Source organism: Myxine glutinosa, chromosome 2 (genome assembly GCF_964187855.1).
Source record: "Myxine glutinosa chromosome 2, kmMyxGlut1.1, whole genome shotgun sequence".
Lineage (NCBI taxonomy): Eukaryota > Metazoa > Chordata > Myxini > Myxiniformes > Myxinidae > Myxine > Myxine glutinosa.
The window spans coordinates 141240732-141259947 of NC_136262.1; the positions used below are offsets into that span (position 1 = coordinate 141240732).

A 19216-nucleotide genomic window follows, 5' to 3' on the forward strand; every position below is an offset into this window, starting at 1 on the left:
AAACACCTAACCACCACGTAATTGAAAATACCTCACAGCCATAAAACACGTAATAAAAACACGTCACAGCCACGAAATTAAAAACACCTCACAGCCACGAAATTAAAAACACCTCACCACCACGAAATTGAAAACACCTCACAGCCATAAAACACATATTAAAAACAACTCACAGCCACGAAACTAAAAACACCTCACCACCACGAAATTGAAAACACCTCACAGCCATAAAACATGTAATAAAAACACCTCACAGCCACAAAATTAAAAACACCTCACCACCACGAAATTAAAAACATCTCACCACCACATAATTAAAAACACCTCACAGCCGCAAAACACGCAATAAAAATACCTCACAGCCACGAAATTAAAAACACCTCACAGCCACGAAACACGAAATTAAAAACAACTCACAGCCACAAAATTAAAAACACCTCACAGCCACGAAATTAAAAACACCTCACCAACACGAAATTGAAAACACCTCGCAGCCATAAAACATGAAATGAAAAACACCTCACAGCCACGAAATTAAAAACACCTCACCAACACGAAATTAAAAACACCTCACAGCCACGAAACACAAAATTCAAAACCTCTCAGCCACAAAATTAAAAACATCTCACAGTCACGAAATTAAAAACACCTCACCACCACAAAATTAAAAACACCTCACCACCACAAATTAAAAACACCTCACAGCCACGAAATTAAAAACACCTCATCACGACGAAATGACAAACACATCACAGCCTCGAAATTAAAAACACCTCACCACCACAAAATTAAAAACACAGCACAGCCACAAAATTAAAAACACCTCACCACCACAAAATTAAAAACACCTCACAGCCACAAAATTAAAAACACCTCACAGCCACAAAATTAAAAACACATCACAGCCACGAAATTAAAAACACGTCACAGCCAAGAAATTAAAAACACCTCACCACCACGAAATGAAAAACACCTCACAGCCACGAAATTAAAAACACCTCATCACTACAAAATTAAAAATAACACCACCACGAAATTAAAAACACCTCACAGCCATGAAATTAAAAAGACATCACCACCACAAAATTAAAAATACCTCACAGCCACAAAATTAAAAACACCTCACCACCACAAAATTAAAAACACCTCACCACCACAAAATTAAAAACACCTCACCACCACGAAATTGAAAACACCTCACAGCCATAAAACACGAAATAAAAACACGTCACAGCCACGAAATTGAAATCACCTCACCACCACGAAATTGAAAACACCTCACAGCCACAAAACACGAAATTAAAAACACCTCACCACCATGTCATTTAAAAACACCTCGCCACCACATTATTAAAAACACTTCACAACCACGGAAACAAAAGTTTCAGGGAGTAGTTCAGTGACAACAGACACTGCCCAGATATGTAGATATATGGATAAATGACTGTACCTGAGTTGCTGTTTTGTCATGGTTTACACCAATCATAATTCAAGCAATCATAATGCACAAATGTATTTGTAATACACTTGATATCACATTTTATAAACAACTGAAGTTGAAAAAAAAAAATTCCCCCAAAAAAATCTCGAAAAAGGAAGAAAAATGGAATTTTTTTCAAAATAAATACCCTTATGACATACCGACAGGAGAGATAGGTGCATACCAGAAGTTTGTTACGATTTCACAAAAGTTTGCGGCAGTTGTTCAGTGACAAGACAAGACAACAAAAGACCTGACAGACACTGCACATATATATATATATATATATGAAAATTAAACGAAGTTATGGTATTTTAATGACAATTATATTTTCGTTTAAACAATATATATATATATATATGACTGGCTCTGGCAAAAGCAGGTACTTGGGGGCAAAAAAGAATTCGATATTTTGATATCACCTGATTCCCCATGCTTTTATCTTTCATTTGATATATACATTATGTTAACTGGATGAAAATTAAACGAAGGTATGGTATTTTAATGACAATTATATTTTCGTTTAAACAATGGAGATAATTAGGTTCAAAGTTCACAATACAGTTCACACGCACAAAGAATGTGCACACGTGGAGCTTTTCATTCATACCAAACATGTCAGGGATCTCCTTCGAATTACGATGTATGGCTCCTCGTAAAACATCGAAATTTCGTGCTCTTTGTGACTTTCTGAGCACATTTTGAGAATGACATTTTAGATTCTTGGTCGAATTTTACAACTTTTCTGTTGTTTCTTGGAAAAATGTGTTGGTGCATAATAATCCAGAGAAGTTACTCTTTCTATCCATATAAAAATCTCAATTTGGTCCCTGTGGTCATATTTTGACTCTCTTTGGCCTTTTCTCACAAAGAGAAATGCCCCCAAGTGTCTGCTTCTGCCAGAGCCAGTCAAACACAGACATATATATATATATATATATATTAGAATCAGGTGCACTTATAACAACTGAAAAACACGGGTGGGCGGTGAAGCCTCCACTGACCCACGTGAATATGTCTATTAATTACGTATTATTGGACCGAGACTACATGTATTAATTACATCAATTAATTTATGTACTATTGGAACGTACCTTTTTGACCCTTTCGAGTTTATACCCTTTTAGACACTTTAAACACATTAGACTTTTTTAGACCCTGTTAGACCACTTAGACTCTTAGTCCTTTTAGACCCATTTCTAGCTCACATGGAACAAAAATTGTTCAGGTAAGGTATTAGCATCGTTCAGTGTCCGTAAGTCAGGCAGAGTCAGTCAGGCAGGACATAAACACTCGGAACTTCTCCGAAACTACACACACGATTTCAATGAAACTTGACCCCAACCTTAATCACCAATGATGTACCAAAGTTTGATCACGGCATTAAATAAATCAGGAGTTTGCCCCCCAGAATATATATTTACCTTCTTATCCATTACATATTTAGTGGGTCATCCACGCCTGCCAGTGGTTTCCTGGTTCTACCAGGTGAGCCCAGGGGAATTGCCCCTATTTTTGATTTTTGTATACCAAGTCCAAGGAAGGGCTAGAACACTGTATGGATCGGGACACAACAGAACAAAATGAACAGAAGAGAGAGCGAGAGCGAGAGCGAGAGAGAGAGAGAGAGAGAGCGAGAGCGAGAGAGAGAGAGCGAGAGCGAGAGAGAGAGAGCGAGAGCGAGAGAGAGAGAGAGAGAGGGGGTTGGTGGGTAGGGGGGGGGGGAGGGACCCCAACAGCAGGTTTGAGAGAGAGGGGGGGGGGGGGGGTACCAACGTTAGACTCCGACTCCTACTCAAGCATACCTTTAGACACCTTTATACCTTTTAGATCCTTTGGACCTTTAAGATCCTTACGACACTTTCGGCCCATAAGAATGATTAGACCACTTGACTCTTTCGACCCATTTAGACCCTTTAAACCCACTTATGCCCGAACTACTTTTGGAACATATTCTTTCAACTCTTTATAGTCCCTTTTCGACCTCTTAGTCATTTACACACCTTTGACACCTAAAACCGTCATACATGCAGATCTTCAATTTACATCCCATTGAGATTTGAACAGAATTTGCATATTGATTCACTGAATTGGTTCACCAAAAATTAGAACAATCGATTTTGCCATTTTGACATGTCAACAGTTTCCAGGACAACAATTTAACCCCATTATAATCAAATGGGATTTTATGTGATTTTATTGCCATACATACACTACATGACCAAAAGTATGTGGACACCCAAACATCACACATCTCATTCCAAAATAATGGGCATTAATTTAATATGGACATGGTTCCCCCCCCCCCCTGCTGCTATAACAGCATCCACTCTTCTGGGAAGGCTTTCCACGAGATGCTGGAACTGCGGGGATTTGCTTCCATTCAGCCACAAGAGCATTAGTGAGGTTGGGCACTGATGTTGGGCGATTAGGCCTGGCTCACAGTCAGTGTTCCAATTCATCCCAAAGGTTTTTGATGGGGTTGAGGTAAGGGCTCTGTGCAGGCCAGTCAAGTTCTTCCACACCGATCTCAACAAACCATTTCTGTTTGGACCTCACTTTGAGCATGGGCCTTGTCATGCTGAAACAGGAAAGAGCCTTCCCCAAACTGTTGCCACAAAGTTGGAAGCATACAATCATTTAGAATGTCATTGTATGCTGTAGCGTTAATATTTCCCTTCACTGGAACTAAGGGGCCTAGCCAGAATGATGAAAAACAGACTCAGACCATTATTCCTCCTCCACCAAACTTTACAGTTGGCACTATGCATTCAGACAGGTCACATTCTCCGGGCATCTGCCAAACCCAGATTCGTCCGTCGGAATGCCAGATGGTGAAGTGTGAAAAGGCATTTCCACTGCTGAAGTGGAAGGTGAAGGTGAAGTTCTCACAGGTTAAGTGTGAGAACGTTAATCACTCCAGAAAACGCATTTCCACTGCTCCAGAGTCCAATGGCGGCGAGCTTTACACCACTCCAGCCAACGTTTGGCATTGCGCATGGTGGTCTTAGGCTTGTGTGCGGCTGCTCAGCCACGGAAACCCATTTCATGAAGCTCCCGACGAACAGTTGTTGTGCTGACGTTGCTTTCAGGGGCAGTTTGGAACTCGATAGTGAGTGTTGCAACCGAGGACAGACGATTTTACGCACTACGTGCTTCAGCACTCGGTGGTCCCATTCTGTAAACTTGTGTGGCCTACCACTTTGTGGCTGAGCTGTTGTTGCTCCTAGACATTTCCACTTCACAACAACAGCTCTTACAGTCGACCGGGGCAGCTCGAGCAGGGCAGGAATTTGACGAACTGACTTGTTGGAGAGGTGGCATCCTATGACGGTGCCACGTGGAAAGCCACTGAGCTCTTCATTACGGCCCATTCTACTGCCAATGTTTGTCTATGAAGATTGCATGGCTGTGTGCTTGATTATATATACCTGTCAGCAATGGGTGTGGCTGAAATATCCGAATCCACTAACTAGAAGGGGTGTCCGCATACTTTTGGTCATGTAGTGTATCTCAAGAATTTTTTTTTATACAAAGTCGAGGCTCGTGTAAGAGCAACACCTAAAACACAAAAAGATTGAGGGGGCTTCCATTCAACCAATCACATGACCAGATTTTGTGCATGAACAAAATTTCAATATTTTCTGACGCCATTAACTGTTGCTCCTGATACAAGTGAGCTCCAGGACCCGTGGTCCTATTTTTGAATAGCAGGAGTACCCGGCGTTGCTCGGCGTCAATTTGTTTTTTTCCCCCTATTTTTTGTGGGTGCCAAAAACACTTCCCTACACCTTACGAAGGAAAATTTATATTTCATATTATAATACCACGCACACACGCACGCACACACACACACACACACACACACACACACACACACACACACACACACACACACACACACACACACACACACACACACACACACACACACACACACACCACACACACCAAACACACACACCACACACACACACTAATTGGGGATAACTTAATATGTGAATTAATATCTGAATGGCTGGTTGCATCATTTGTGTCATTACTTACTCTTTCAACACTTCACAAAAAAGTAGTGACTACTTTCTGCGCTGGGGCAGCACTTTCTAGCGTATATGACGCAGACATTTGTCCACCACAACATACAGTCACGTGAAAAAGTAAGTACACCCCATGTAAAGATTTGACTTTTTCAACATATTTCAACATACAGCTATTTGATCCTCATTTCAACAATATTGATAGATAAAGGTGATATAATATAACAAATATCATGAAACATTTACATTTTGTCGTCCATTGTATAATTTAAATAAACATAAATGCAAGTTTCGCATGTGGAAAAAGTAAGTACACCCTTGGCTCTAATAGGTGGTATTGCCCCCTTTAGCAGAAACAACCTCAAGTGGGCGTTTCTTATAACTGTCTACCAGTCTCTCACATCAACTGGGAGAAATTTTTGCCCACTTCTCCATGCAGAATTCTTTCAGCTGTGTGATGTTTGAGGGGTTTCTTGCATGCACAGCTCGTTTCAAATCCCCCCACAACATCTCGATGGGATTTAGATCCGGGCTTTGACTTGGCCATTCCAGAACCCTCCATTTATTTCTTTTCAGCCATTCCTTGGTGGATTTACTGGTATGTTTAGGGTCATTGTCATGTTGCAAGGTCCACCTTCGGTTGAGCTTCAACTTTCTGACAGATGGCCTCACATTATCCTCAAGCACCCTCTGGTACAATGAAGAATTCATAGTGGATTCTATGATGGTGAGCTGCCCAGGCCCTGATGCAGCAAAGCTGCCCCAAACCATAATATTTCCATCACCATGGTTTACAGTTGGTATCAGGTTCTTGTGGTCAAATGCTGTCTTTGGTTTTCGCCAAACATATCTTCTGGTACTGTGGCCAAATAGCTCTACCTTTGACTCATCTGTCCAGAGCACATTGTTTCAGAAGTGCTGGTCTTTGCCTCGGTGTTCATTGGCAAACTTTAGTCTTGCCCTGATGTTCTTTCTGGACAGCAAAGGTTTCCTCCTGGCACACCTCCTATGTAGATCAAATTTGTGCAACCTCTTTCTAATGGTAGACTCGTGCACTTTGACATCAACAGTGGCAAGAGCTACCTGTGGGTCCCGTGATGACATTCTGGGGTTCTTAGAGACGTCTTTCAGCATCTTGCGGTCTGCTCTCGGGCTGAACTTGCTGGGGCGGCCTGGCCTGAACAAGTTGGCAGTTGTTTGGAATCTTCTCCACTTGTAAATGATCTTCCCGGACAGTCAAATGATTGATTTCAAATTGTTTGGAGATCTTTTTAAATCCCTTCCCAGACTCGTAGGCATCTATAACCTTCTTTCTGAAGGCCTCAGATTGCTCTTTTGATCTAGGCATGGTGAAACCGCACACTTCAACAACAAAGAGCAAACCAAACTAAATGTCTGAGGTTTAAATAAGACGGGTTCCTCCAAGATCCTCTCTAATGATGTTCTAATCATTTGCACCTGATTCTAATTTTAGGTATTTGAAGTAGTGATAAATGTAGGGGTGTAGTTACTTTTTCCACATGTGAAATTTGCATTTATGTTTATTTAAATTATACAATGGACTATAAAATGTAAATGTTTCATGGTATTTGTTATATTATATCACCTTTATCTATCAATATTGTTGAAATGAAGATCAAATAGCTGAATGTTGAAATATGTTGAAAAAGTCAAAACTTTACATGGGGTGTACTTACTTTTTCACGTGACTGTAGACCGCTTCCCCAAAAGGAAAAGTTATTACTGCCATGATTGGAATGGGGACTCACCACACAGTCAAAACAGTTGAAGGATGAGATGAAATATGCTTGTGGTCCAAGGGCTAGTAGCTTCAGCCCGACCTCAAAGATAAAAAGGGAGAGGAAGATGAACTCTGCATAGTCTGTGCAGGAAGAAGGGAAGATAATACAGAATTTAAAAGATGTGGGGGGAGAAGGGGAGAAAGGAAATAATTTTTTTTAAAATAAGAAGCAGATTATCACCGATATAAATTCACAACCCTTTCTTGACAACAAATTACAACAGTGGTTGGTTGTAGACAGCAACCGCCCAGGGTAGTACTACCGTTCTGACTTAGGAGCGTTAAAGTGGTGCCCGGAACCATCTTACACTCTCCGTGTCAGGATTGTTGGTCTTACTTACTATCTCACCCGAACTATAGTAAACGGGCTAGCTTCAATCTCTCTTTCTTACAAACAAACATCATACACCTTTCTTCTCTTTTATTTAAGGCCCAGCCTCGATGAGAGCTATACAGTTCGTACCTGTAGACTCCAACATAAAAATTTTAAAAAATAATGTTGGGAATATTCCACAAATCAGTAGCGAGGACTGACACCTAAAAGGTATATTGTGCATTAGCTACATGAGTTTGTTAAAGTTGATATTAAAGCCCGTCTTTAAATTAATAGGGAAAATGAGGGGGATAGGAAGGTCAGAAAGAGTCATGATATACAGTGCCTATAGAAAGTCTACACTCCCTTTCAAAATTTTCACCTTTTCTTGCCTTATAACCTGGAATTAAATCAGACCTTTTATGCCTCTGTTCCACCTTTATTTACACATCGTAACGTCCAGGTGAAAAAGAAATTCTACAAATTTCATAAAATGTATTAAAAATACAAAACTAGATGTCTTGGTTGAATAAATGTCCACCCCTCTGAGTTAATACCTGGTGGAAGCACCTTTGACAGCAGTTACAGCTGTGAGTCTGTTGGGATAGGTCTCTACCAACTTTGCACACCTTGATTGGACAATATTTGTCCATTCTTCTGTACAAAACTGTTCACGCTCAGTCAAGTTGTACAAGGATCGTTGGACAGCAATCTTCAAGTCGTGTCACAGAATTTCGATTGGATTTAGGCCGGGGCTCTGACTTGGACACTCAAGGATATTTATCTTTTTGTTCCTTAGACACTCCAGTGTAGCTATGGCTGTGTGCTTTGGGTCGTTGTCATGCTCAAAGGTGAACTTCCACCCCAATTTCAGCTTTCTTCCAGAGGGCAGCAGGTTTTCCTCTAGGATTTTCTACATTTTGCTCCATCCATTTTCCCTTCTATCCTGACAGGTCAGAACAAACCTGGAGCCTCTCTTTTTGTTCATTGTTCAGGTTCTTTGGGACCATCTTGGCACGCACCTTTCTCATTTTGAGTTTTTTGGTTAAAATCAACCAAACCGTCTCTCTGTCCAAATTCAACTGGTCCGCTATAAATCTGACTGACAAACGTAGGTCAAATCAGACCAACATTCTCACCCTTTCAACATCTTCATTCGTTTTGGATGGGCATCCTGACTGCATTACATAATTCATGTCCATACTCCCTTCCACAAAACTCTTGATTCACTAAAGCACACATGATCCTGACATTGCATCTTCTACGTACACTAACTTCAACTTGTTTAAAATGTCCATGCCACTTTCTTTTAGTTTAACAAAAACTTGATGATGATTCTCTGCTCCAAAAATTTGGCGTTCACCTTCAGAACACAATTGCAACACTTGCAATTTTAACAAAACTTCAGTACGGCTACAAAAAACAAACAAATCAATATTATGGCTAACACAGTACTGTACTGACAGGATGATTACGACCCATGTCCAATTACAAAACCAAAGCCCGTGCTGCGACCTATTGAGAAAAAAACATCAGTCCTGGAACTTTATTGTCAGACCTCGTATGTCTTTCAACTTTCAACCCCGACAAATCACACACACTCACCCTGTCTCTCTGAAAGGGCTGTCTAGTAAACCGTCCCATTTATTTCCCAAGCAAACTACTCAAAGAGGTGAAGTCACTCAAAGTTTTGGGTCTCACCATCAGCCATGGTCTTTCTTGTGCAGACAATATTTCAAGATGGCCTCCAAAGCCAGCTGCCGAATGGGCATCTTTCATAGTGCAATGTCTTTCCTTGGCCAATCTGAACTTTTGACAACCTACAAGGTCTTTATTCACAGCGTGATGTATTACTGCCCTCCTTTATAGGCTGGCACCCTGCCTCACATCTTGCCCTTCTTGATGTCATGGAAAGTAAAGCCCTCAAAATCATTGGGATCTCCCTTGACAAAGCTGAGTTTCTAGGCCTGTTACTTTCGCATCACAGATGGGTTGGTGGCCTCTCTGAATTCTACCGCCTCCTTTTTGGTCTTGCACCCTCTGCCCTCTATTGGCTCTGTCCCTCCCAGGTTTCTACAGGGTGCAAACGGTCTGCAAGTAATCCTCTTCTTGTTAAACTCTCAAAATCTACACTCAGTGCTCCCCTCCACAAATTTGTTCCTCTTGTCCTCACATGTGGAACTAACTTCCCTAGTCTGTTCAGTCCCATTCTTCCCTCGAGGGCTTCAAGACAGCTGTTTACTACGACATCAGGTCACACCCCCATCCAGACTCATCATCTCTTCTGCCCCAAAATCCTAAACGACCCCATTTCCAAGCACTCCCTTTTCCAGGTTATTGTCAAATTCTCCCTTTCCTCCACCTCTTTTAGTTTGTTAGTTGGTTTGTTCCTTTTCTGTTTCATCCCCACTTTCCTATTCTTCTTCTTACTGTTTAATTTTGCTTGTGTGCTTCCCTCCCTCCCCTTGATCTCACTCTCACTTCTAATCTGCTGTTGGTGTTTCCCCTTTTCCATTTTGTTCCTTTCCATTCTGCTCTAACTCTTCCACGAACCTCAATCATGTACACAAAAAAACTACAAACGTCATGAGCCAAGGGGCTTTCAACCGCTCCTTAAATGACCGATGTACCAATGGTCGTTGTGAACTGGTTGCAAGGATTTGCCGAGTCATAATGCTTCCTTAAACGATCTCGAATAGCAGAATAAGCTGACGGTGCTTTGAATGGCCAAGTTGAGCAACCTTTACATGTGGGACATGGATTTATCAGGATTCAAACGTTAAACTGGTTTAAAAGGCTAAGTTGATCAATGTTTACATTTGGGACATGGAGTTAAAAGGATGAAGGTTGAGCCAGTTATACAAAATCTATCAATTCTGGCATTTAATATTTATACAAAAACTGAGTGACATTCATTCTTGGCAAGATGGGAAGAATTAAGTGCACATAAATGAGGCATTTAAAATCCAATAGCATAAAAATATGAGAGGAATCGGATTAGGATCCGGGTCCAGAGAAAACTCGAACTGCATCAAAGTTTAACTCAGGCGAAATGTCACGGCGTGGCACTACGTCGCTTTGCACATATCATCTCCACAGGTAGGCCACGATCATTTCCTGTTCATCAATCTACAATTTAAACCTTTTGCTGCAGCATCTTACTATAATTCGAGAAGTGTCTGTTTGTTACTTGAGAAACCACATTTCATAATCTACATAATAGCTGCCAAGAGGCCTATAAGCAATTTCACAGCAACAGGTAAGCAAGGTAGAACATGTTACTCAAGGGTATTGCAGAACTCAACTCTGAGCTGTCAAGACTCATGGCTTCCAATCACAGCCCAGTTATAAACTGTCGCCTTGTTGTTTCACCAATATATCAATGCGTACACCGTCCCTCAGATGGATGTTAAACTGGGTGTCTCGTCTGCTAGCGTTAGTTGGTAGACATTAAAGATTCTGCAGTTTTCTTTGCGAAAGGTCAGGGAGATATCACCAGCACCCTGGCTAAATTCCAAATTCCTGCCCTGAATGACTGCTGGGAAAGCAACTCCAAACCACCCCTGCAGCATTACCCTTGTCAAGAGACAGCTTTGGCAGCATCGACGATCTGTAAAGAGCATGGTACATGATGATGATGATGATGATGATGATGATGATGATGATGACGACGACGACGACGATTGCAAACCAAGCCAAAGGGCAGCAATAAAGCTAAGAATGACCAACATTTATTGTAGTCCACGGAGTGTAATGATAGAAAAAGTAGATATACATCAAATTCAGAGAAAAGTAGAATGGATCAGAACAGTGAGAAAAATAGAAATAAAGAAGGATACAGAATTAAAATGATGGAATGTCAACCCAAGATCAAAATATAAAAAAGAAGAAGAACATGGGGCAATACCCATGGGCACTCACCTGGTGGAATAAAGCAGTATACTACACTGACTACAGGTATTTTAAACCGTATCATGGCATTTTTAACCAATTTCAATGGTTGCTAGAAGACAGGGCAGCATGTAGAATCACAGAAACGTAATCATAAGACTTTAAACAAACAAACAAAAAAAACACACCTATTTTGGGGGGGCAACCTTCCCCTCCCACCCCCACAGACTACCTTAGACCCCGATTTTTTTTAATGCCATGAGCAAACGTTGGTACATCATCGGTGATGCAGGTTGTGGTCACGTTTCATCGGAATTGCATGTGTAGTTTCTGAGAAGAAAGAAAATACCTATTTTGGGGGGCAACATCCCCCCATATACCCCCAAGGGGGCAGATTTATTTTTAATGCCGTGAACAAACTTTAGTCACAACATAACAAATATCATTTGTGCCCAGTTTGGTCACAATCCCATCAGCGGTTTTGGAGAAGAAGTTGCAAATGTTTACGGACTGACGGACAACGCGCCATCGCATAAGCTCCCCGGAACTTCGTTCCAGGTGAGCTAAAAAAAAATGGGAAACCAGTATCAGTAAATTATTGATCAGACATTTTACGTCATTAATACCTCAGACAGGATTAATCACTCATGCATAAGGATGAATAACTCAACCACTAATTAATATATCTAATTCACTTTCGACAGACAAAAGCAACTAAACAGGAAAAGGCCAGAGTAGAGTTTCCACAAAGAACCAAATGAAAAACTAGAAAACATCTGAAAATGCAAAGCCCATCCATGTCCAATTTGTATTAATACTTCTTCTTCTTCAGTATACTAAACATGACAAAAACAGCTTAAAAAATACAAAAAAATTGATGATCTTAGGTGACCATGACCTTTTGACCTAAAAAAACAAAAGGCTTCAGTGACCCAATATGCAAACCCTGCTCAAATTTCAATTCAATCAAATGAAAATTGATGATTTATGCAACATTGGCCCCTTTGACCTTTTGATCTAAAAAACAATTTTTGATCTAAGATTTTGAATACCTTTCAGCTTTTGATTGGTGAACCAATTCAGTGACGCAATACGCAAATGCTTAAATTTCAGGTCAACAACAACAACAACAACAACAACAACAACCAATCGGATGTAAATTGGTGATTTTATATAGTCTTGACCTTTGACCTTTTGATGTGAAAAAACCAAAATTGGATTCTAGCTTTTGATTGGTGAACCATTTCAGTGACCTAATATGCAAATTTTTAAAATTTCAGGTCAATCGGATGAAAATTGATGATTTTATGCAACCTTGACCTTTTGATCTCAAACAACCAATCGGCTTCTAGCTTTTGACTGGCGAAACAATTCTGTGACGCCAAATGCAAATTATTTTTGTTGAAAATTTGATGATAAAGCTCAAATGGTAAATTAAAATTTCAGGTCAATTGGATGAAAATTGATGATGTTAGGTGATGCTGACCTTTGACCTTTTGACAAAATTATTATTTGCTTTCTCCTTATTCTCACAATAAAGCGTTGTTGAAATATTTATGACAAAAGCTCGAATAGAAAAAACGTTATGGACCAGACGGACACAGACACGGACACAGACACGCATACACACGCACGCACACGCACACACACACATAGAAGCGATTATTGCAAAATCCCGTCTCCACCTGCATGGGGGAAGGACTAATGAAAATTAAAAAGCAGACTCACAGAGGCATTTTGAGAGCCACAGGGGTTGCTCGTGGTGGACGAGTGCGACACACAATAAATTGAGACCAACAGCGGCCAAGACAGCCCAGTAAAAGGCCGATGACTTGACTGCTCGGCGAAGGCAGAAGCGCAGGCGTTTGGCACGAAAGTGCAGGTATGACAATGTTGGGGCAGTGTGTGCTTGGTGAGCATGCTGTGAGCCCATTGAGTGCGACGAGAAGGGCAGCGATGATGCTGAAATACATTTATAAGTTAGACTCTAGGCATTCATCATAAAATCTACAGACAAATCATTCCCGAAAACTCCCCAAAAGTTAGATTAATGTCGGGCAAAATGGCAGTTGAGAAAGGTAGAGCAAGATCTGCCCCTCCTCAACTTGCCTCACCTTTTCTGCCAGGGTTATTTTGCCTCAATTTACCCCTGTTAATGAAATCAAAATGATAACCAGAAAACATTAATGTCGACGTTTAATCGTTTAATGTGTACGTTTAATGTTTAACATTAATGTCTAATGTTTATTAGTCTACGTTTGTAACCACAGATGTTAAATGTAATGTGAACAGAGGAAGCAGAATACAAGGCCTCTTGGCAGGTTAAACACCAACAACAGTGTTGCCCTGTCAGGAAGTGGGTATGATGTTAATCAGGTTTTTACCTTTGCAATCACATACATTCAAATTATCCAATAATATGTTTCAAAAACTTGAATTGATCCGGTAAGAGGATCCATGACCATATAGATGGCAGTTTGATCAGATTTTTCAATGGATGCTCACCGTTTTTATAGCCTCACTGTGCTGTTGCAGCAGCTGGAGACCAGGAAGGGTTCCCATTGAGATAAAGTCACAGAACTAAACTCAACGCGCACATGCAATTTGGACAACATATGTAGCCAAAACCATTCCAGTGTAGCCAAAACCAAGCAAATGCAAGCGTAAAGTACAACTAGTTTAATGACTCCTTCAGAAGGATGGAAGTAAGATCGACACTTAAGTTACCAAGCCAGTTTTACAACTTGTGTTTCTTACTTAACTATTTTCTTTTTGTTTTTGCCTCCGCCACCAAAGGTGGATGGAGATTATGTTTTCACCTCTGTCTGTCCATTTGTTTGTTTGTGAACAAAATATCTCTTGCTCTACCTATATTGCTGAAGATCCGGATTTAACTGCCAAAATCAAGACTTTCTGCTCACGTTCACTCCTTCATTCCTCTTTTCTCCCGCCTCTGGAACAAACTCCCTCACTCTCTTCAATCCCACTCCACCCTCCAGGTCTTTAAAAAGCTGTTCACCACCATCTCTTATCCTCCCCCATCCAAAACCTTGATCTTTTCTACCCCCGCTAATTTCGGTCCCCTTGTGTTTTATACATCTCCCCCCTCCGCCCCCCCTCCCCTTCCCACGCCTCCTGCCCCCAAGCCCTCTCCCTCCCACACTTCTCCCTGCTCTCAAATGTTGTGGTTGTGTGCTTCCCCTTCTCTCCCCATCTTGTCTTCCACTCCCTCTTTTTGTATATTTTGTTTGTCTGGTTGATTTGTTTGTGAAATAAATGTTAGCTCTTTCACGAGCCTCGATTCAGTATACAAAAAAAAGAAAAAACATAAAATCTCAAAAAGTTGTGGACGGATTCGGACAAAATTTGGCAGAGATGTAGTGTATGTAACAAGGACAAAATGATTCGATTTTGGTGAAGATCCTAATTCGGATCCGGCTACTAGAATATTTTAAGTGATTCTTCACTATTGGGAGATCGGGCCAAAAACGATACATAGCAGGATATCTCAAAAAGTTGTGGACGGGTTTGGACGAAACTTGGTGGACCGTTTGGGTGACTGACAAGAACGATTTGATTCGATTTTGGTGAAGATCTGAATAAGGATTCGGATATGAGAATAATTTTATCTTAAGTGATTCTTCACTATTGGGAGATAGGGCCAAATACGATACATAGCGGGTTATCTCAAAAAGTTATGGATGGATTTGGACGAAACTTGGTGGACAGGATGTGTGTGTGACAAGGAAGAATCTATTCAATTTTGCTGAAGATCCGGATCCAGTTAGTAGAGTTTTTTTTTAAAGTGATTCTTCACCATTGAGTGATGTGGCCAACCAGGCGGAGGTATGCTCTCTACTGAGTACCGTTCTAGTTTTTACTATGTTTTACTTACTTTGTTTTACTTGTGTTTTGTTTTACTTATGTTGTTTTACTTGTTTATTTACTGTTCCTAGTTTTACGATGTTGTTTTATAACTTGTGTTTTATAACTTGTGTTATCTATCTAAATATATATAGGTATAAGAAAATTTTTGTTTGTTTGTTTGTTTGTTTGTCTGCACGCGCTAATCTCCTGAACGGTGAAAGATAGGAGGAAACCTCTGAAACAAAAATGTCGGGACAGGCCCCGGGAAGGTTATAAGCTAGGTTGCGAGGCCGGTCGAGGCCGCCTCGGCCGGGCCAGGCCCATTTCGCAATTAAAAGCTGAGCTGAATTAATTATAGTAGTCAATCTTCTACAGCCGCAAGTAAAAGCTGAATTATAGTAGCAAATTCATTCAAAAAGAACTAAAAATGTCGGGACGGGCCCCGGAAAGGTTTTAGGCTAGGTGGCGAGGCCGCCTCGGCCGGGCTGGGCCAATTTCGCAATTAAAAGCTGAGCTGAATTATCGTAGTCAATCTTCTACAGCCGTGAGTAAAAGCTGAACTAGAACGCCACTCAGTAGAGCGCATACTCCCGCCGTGGGTCAAGTTGGAATAGTACGATTTCACAAAAGTTTGAGGGAGTAGTTCAGTGACAACACAAGACAGACACTGCACAGATATATATTTAGAATATATAGAAGATAATATATTTTTAAAATACAAGGCAATTTCACTTACATTTTCGGATTCAGCGTTCAATTCTATATAAGTGAGTGTATTTTGAGGCATGTGTGACTTCAAATAAAATTGTAAGCCAGGAAAACTTTCATTTCATTCCTTAGTAATACAACATGTAAAACTGGCCCAAACGTCAAAACAAAACTCGCTCATTTTAAGTCGTACAGGCTAATGCGACCACTCATTCTTCTGGGAAGAATCCCGTGCACATGCTTGTCACACTTATAACTCACCTAAGTCTTTATAAGTTCATCAAATACTGACACCGCGATTGACATTCGCTGAGGTAAATGTTGATATTATAGCGACCCATGGGTCCCCCAAGCAAGACCAGCATCAGAATCTCCTTGCTCCAGCCGGTGACGTCACCGGCGGGGAACCACGGCGCCAGAGTGGCTGGTCACGTGACCACCAAAGCGTGCCGCGCGTGCGGGTATAATCAGCTACACCTGTTGATCACGTGACCACCGAAGCACGCCTCGCTTGAGAGGCGTGGCTTTCGGTTTCGGTTTCTGGTTGTGCTTTATAATGCAGCCCGATAAACGGGCTTTTCAGTGTTCCCGAGTTGGTTTTGAGAATAAATATCTTCTCGGACGAGTTTGTGTCCTGCCCGTCATTTTGTCCGTCTCATGCTGGAGCCCGGGCTCCTTCACTGGTGACCACGAATTTGCAACACGCGATGGACACCGCAGTGTCCCTCAAGCTGCCCACCTTCTGGGAAGCACATGCCGCCGTCTGGTTCGCGCAGGCGGACTCCCAGTTCGCCCTGGGTGGCATCACGGAGGACGCCACCCGCTACCATTACGTGGTCGCCGCGCTCGGCTCCGCGACCGCCGCCCGCTGCCTGAGCTTCCTCCAGAACCCGCCCGCTGACGGCAAGTACGACGCCATCAAGGCACTTCTGCTGGGCGCATTCGCCCTCTCCCCGGCTGAGCGCGCACGACGCCTGCTCGACCTACCTGACCTCGGCGATACGCGCCCGTCCGAGCGCATGGACTACATGCTCGCGTTGCTCGGCGAGCACCCCTCGGATTTCCTGTTTCAGAAGCTCTTTCTTCGCCAGCTCCCGGCCCCGGTACGGGTCGCCCTGGCAAGTACGACCATCGTAAACCCCCGCGACCTCGCCAAGGAGTCCGACAAGATCGCTTCGGCAAGCCAGCTCGCCGGAGCGGCGAGCCAGCTCGTCGGGGTGGCGGCTGGGAGCCTTCCCGCCCACCCGCCCGACGCAGTTTCCTTCCCGGAGACCGCCGGGCCGGCACGACTGGCAGCGGCGACGCCGCGTCGCCCGGTCCCGACGCGTCGACCGGAGCCCCCGCCGGACCCGGCCTGGTGCTATTTCCACGCCAGGTTCGGGCGGCAGGCCCGATCATGCCGACCCCCGTGCACGTTCGGCAAGTCGGGAAACGGGCGAGCCGGCGTTCCCTCCCAGCAATGAACGCCGGCCGTTCTGGAAACCAGCTGTTCATCGCGGACCGAGCGTCGGGGCGGCACTTCCTCTGCGACACCAGCGCCCAGATGAGCGTCATTCCCGCTTCGGCGGAGGACAGGCGGGCCGCCGTTTGCGGCCCCCCACTGGTCGCGGCCAACGGCTCCGCCATCCGCACCTTCGGCCCATGCACCGTCGCCCTCCGCTTCGGCAGCCAGCTCTTTCACTGGGAGTTCGTGACGGCGGACGTCCCCATGGCTTTGCTCGGGGCCTATTTCCTGTGCGCCCACGGGCTGCTGGTCGACGTGAAACGCCGGCGTCTCATCAGCGCCGAGACTTTCAGCTCCCTGGCGTGTGCCTTGAGCCGGGCCGCACCCACCGAGTTTTCCTGCGACCTCCCATTGGCGGACGACTTCGCACGTCTCCTCGCGGAGTTCCCGGCCCTCACGCGGCCGACGTTTTCGGCCACCGCGGTGAGGCACGGCATCGAGCATCACATCCCCACTACGGGCCCGCCGGTGTACGCCCGGGCTCGCCGTCTCGATCCCGCCAAACTCGCCGTCGCCAAGGCCGAGTTCACGGCGCTGGAGCGCCTCGGCATCGTGCGGCGCTCCGGCAGCGCCTGGGCCTCGCCGTTGCACATCGTCCCGAAGCCGGGGGGCGGATGGCGGCCATGCGGCGATTACCGCCGCCTCAACGATGCCACTACCCCCGACAGGTACCCCGTCCCGCACATCCAGGATTTTTCCGCCCGGTTGGTGGGGCGGACCATTTTTTCTAAAGTGGACCTGATTCGGGGGTACCACCAGGTGCCCGTCCGCCCGGCCGACATCCCGAAGACGGCCGTGATCACACCTTTCGGCCTCTTCGAGTTCCTCCGGATGCCCTTCGGCCTCAAAAACGCGGCGCAGGCGTTCCAGCGCCTGATGGACGGCATGCTGCGTGACCTGCCGTTCCTCTTCACCTACCTGGACGACAGCCTCGTCGCCAGCACGTCCAGAGCCGAGCACCTCCTCCACCTCCGGACGCTCTTCGGCCGCCTCAGCGAGCACGGCTCAATTGTCAACCCGGCCAATTGTCACTTTGGTGCGGCGACGATCGACTTTTTGGGCCACCGCATCACCCGGAACGGCGCTGTGCCGCTGCCGGCCAAAGTCGAGGCCATCGCCGCTTTCCCGCGCCCCCGCTCCATCAAGGCGCTGCAGGAGTTCCTCGGGATGGTGAACTTCTATCACCGCTTCGTGCCCCGAGCGGCGCAACTCATGCGGCCCTTGTACGCCGCCCTCCGCGGCCAGCCGGCGAAGCACGACGTCGTCTGGTCCACGGACATGGACGCGGCTTTTGCCGGCGCGAAACGGGCCCTCGCCAACGCCACGCTGCTGGCCCACCCGGTACCCCATGCCCCCATCACGGACGGACGTAAACACCACGGACGTAAACACCATAAACACCACGGACGCCTCCGACTATGCCGTGGGCGCGGTCCATGAACAATGGGTGAACGGGGCCTGGCAGCCGCTCGCGTTCTTCAGCCGGCAACTCCTGCCCAACGAGCTGAAGTACAGCACGTTCGACCGCGAGCTCCTCGGGCTGTACCTGGCCGTCCGCCATTTTCGCCACCTCCTGGAGGGCCGCCCATTCACGGCCTTTGTCGACCACAAGCCA

The 19216-nt window shown here is 44.4% G+C and overlaps 1 protein-coding gene across 1 annotated transcript in view; it reads right to left on the reverse strand.

Annotated features, from left to right (window-relative positions):
* LOC137421197 (voltage-dependent N-type calcium channel subunit alpha-1B) overlaps positions 1–19216 on the reverse strand; it is a 394582-nt gene that overhangs the window by 193082 nt on the left and 182284 nt on the right. Inside the window, exons 13-14 of the mRNA XM_078771756.1 lie at positions 13251–13484; positions 7287–7399 (exon numbers count right to left, since the gene is read on the reverse strand). Of these exons, the coding sequence (XP_078627882.1) occupies positions 7287–7399; positions 13251–13484 (347 nt within the window). The remainder of the gene's footprint in view (positions 1–7286; positions 7400–13250; positions 13485–19216) is intronic.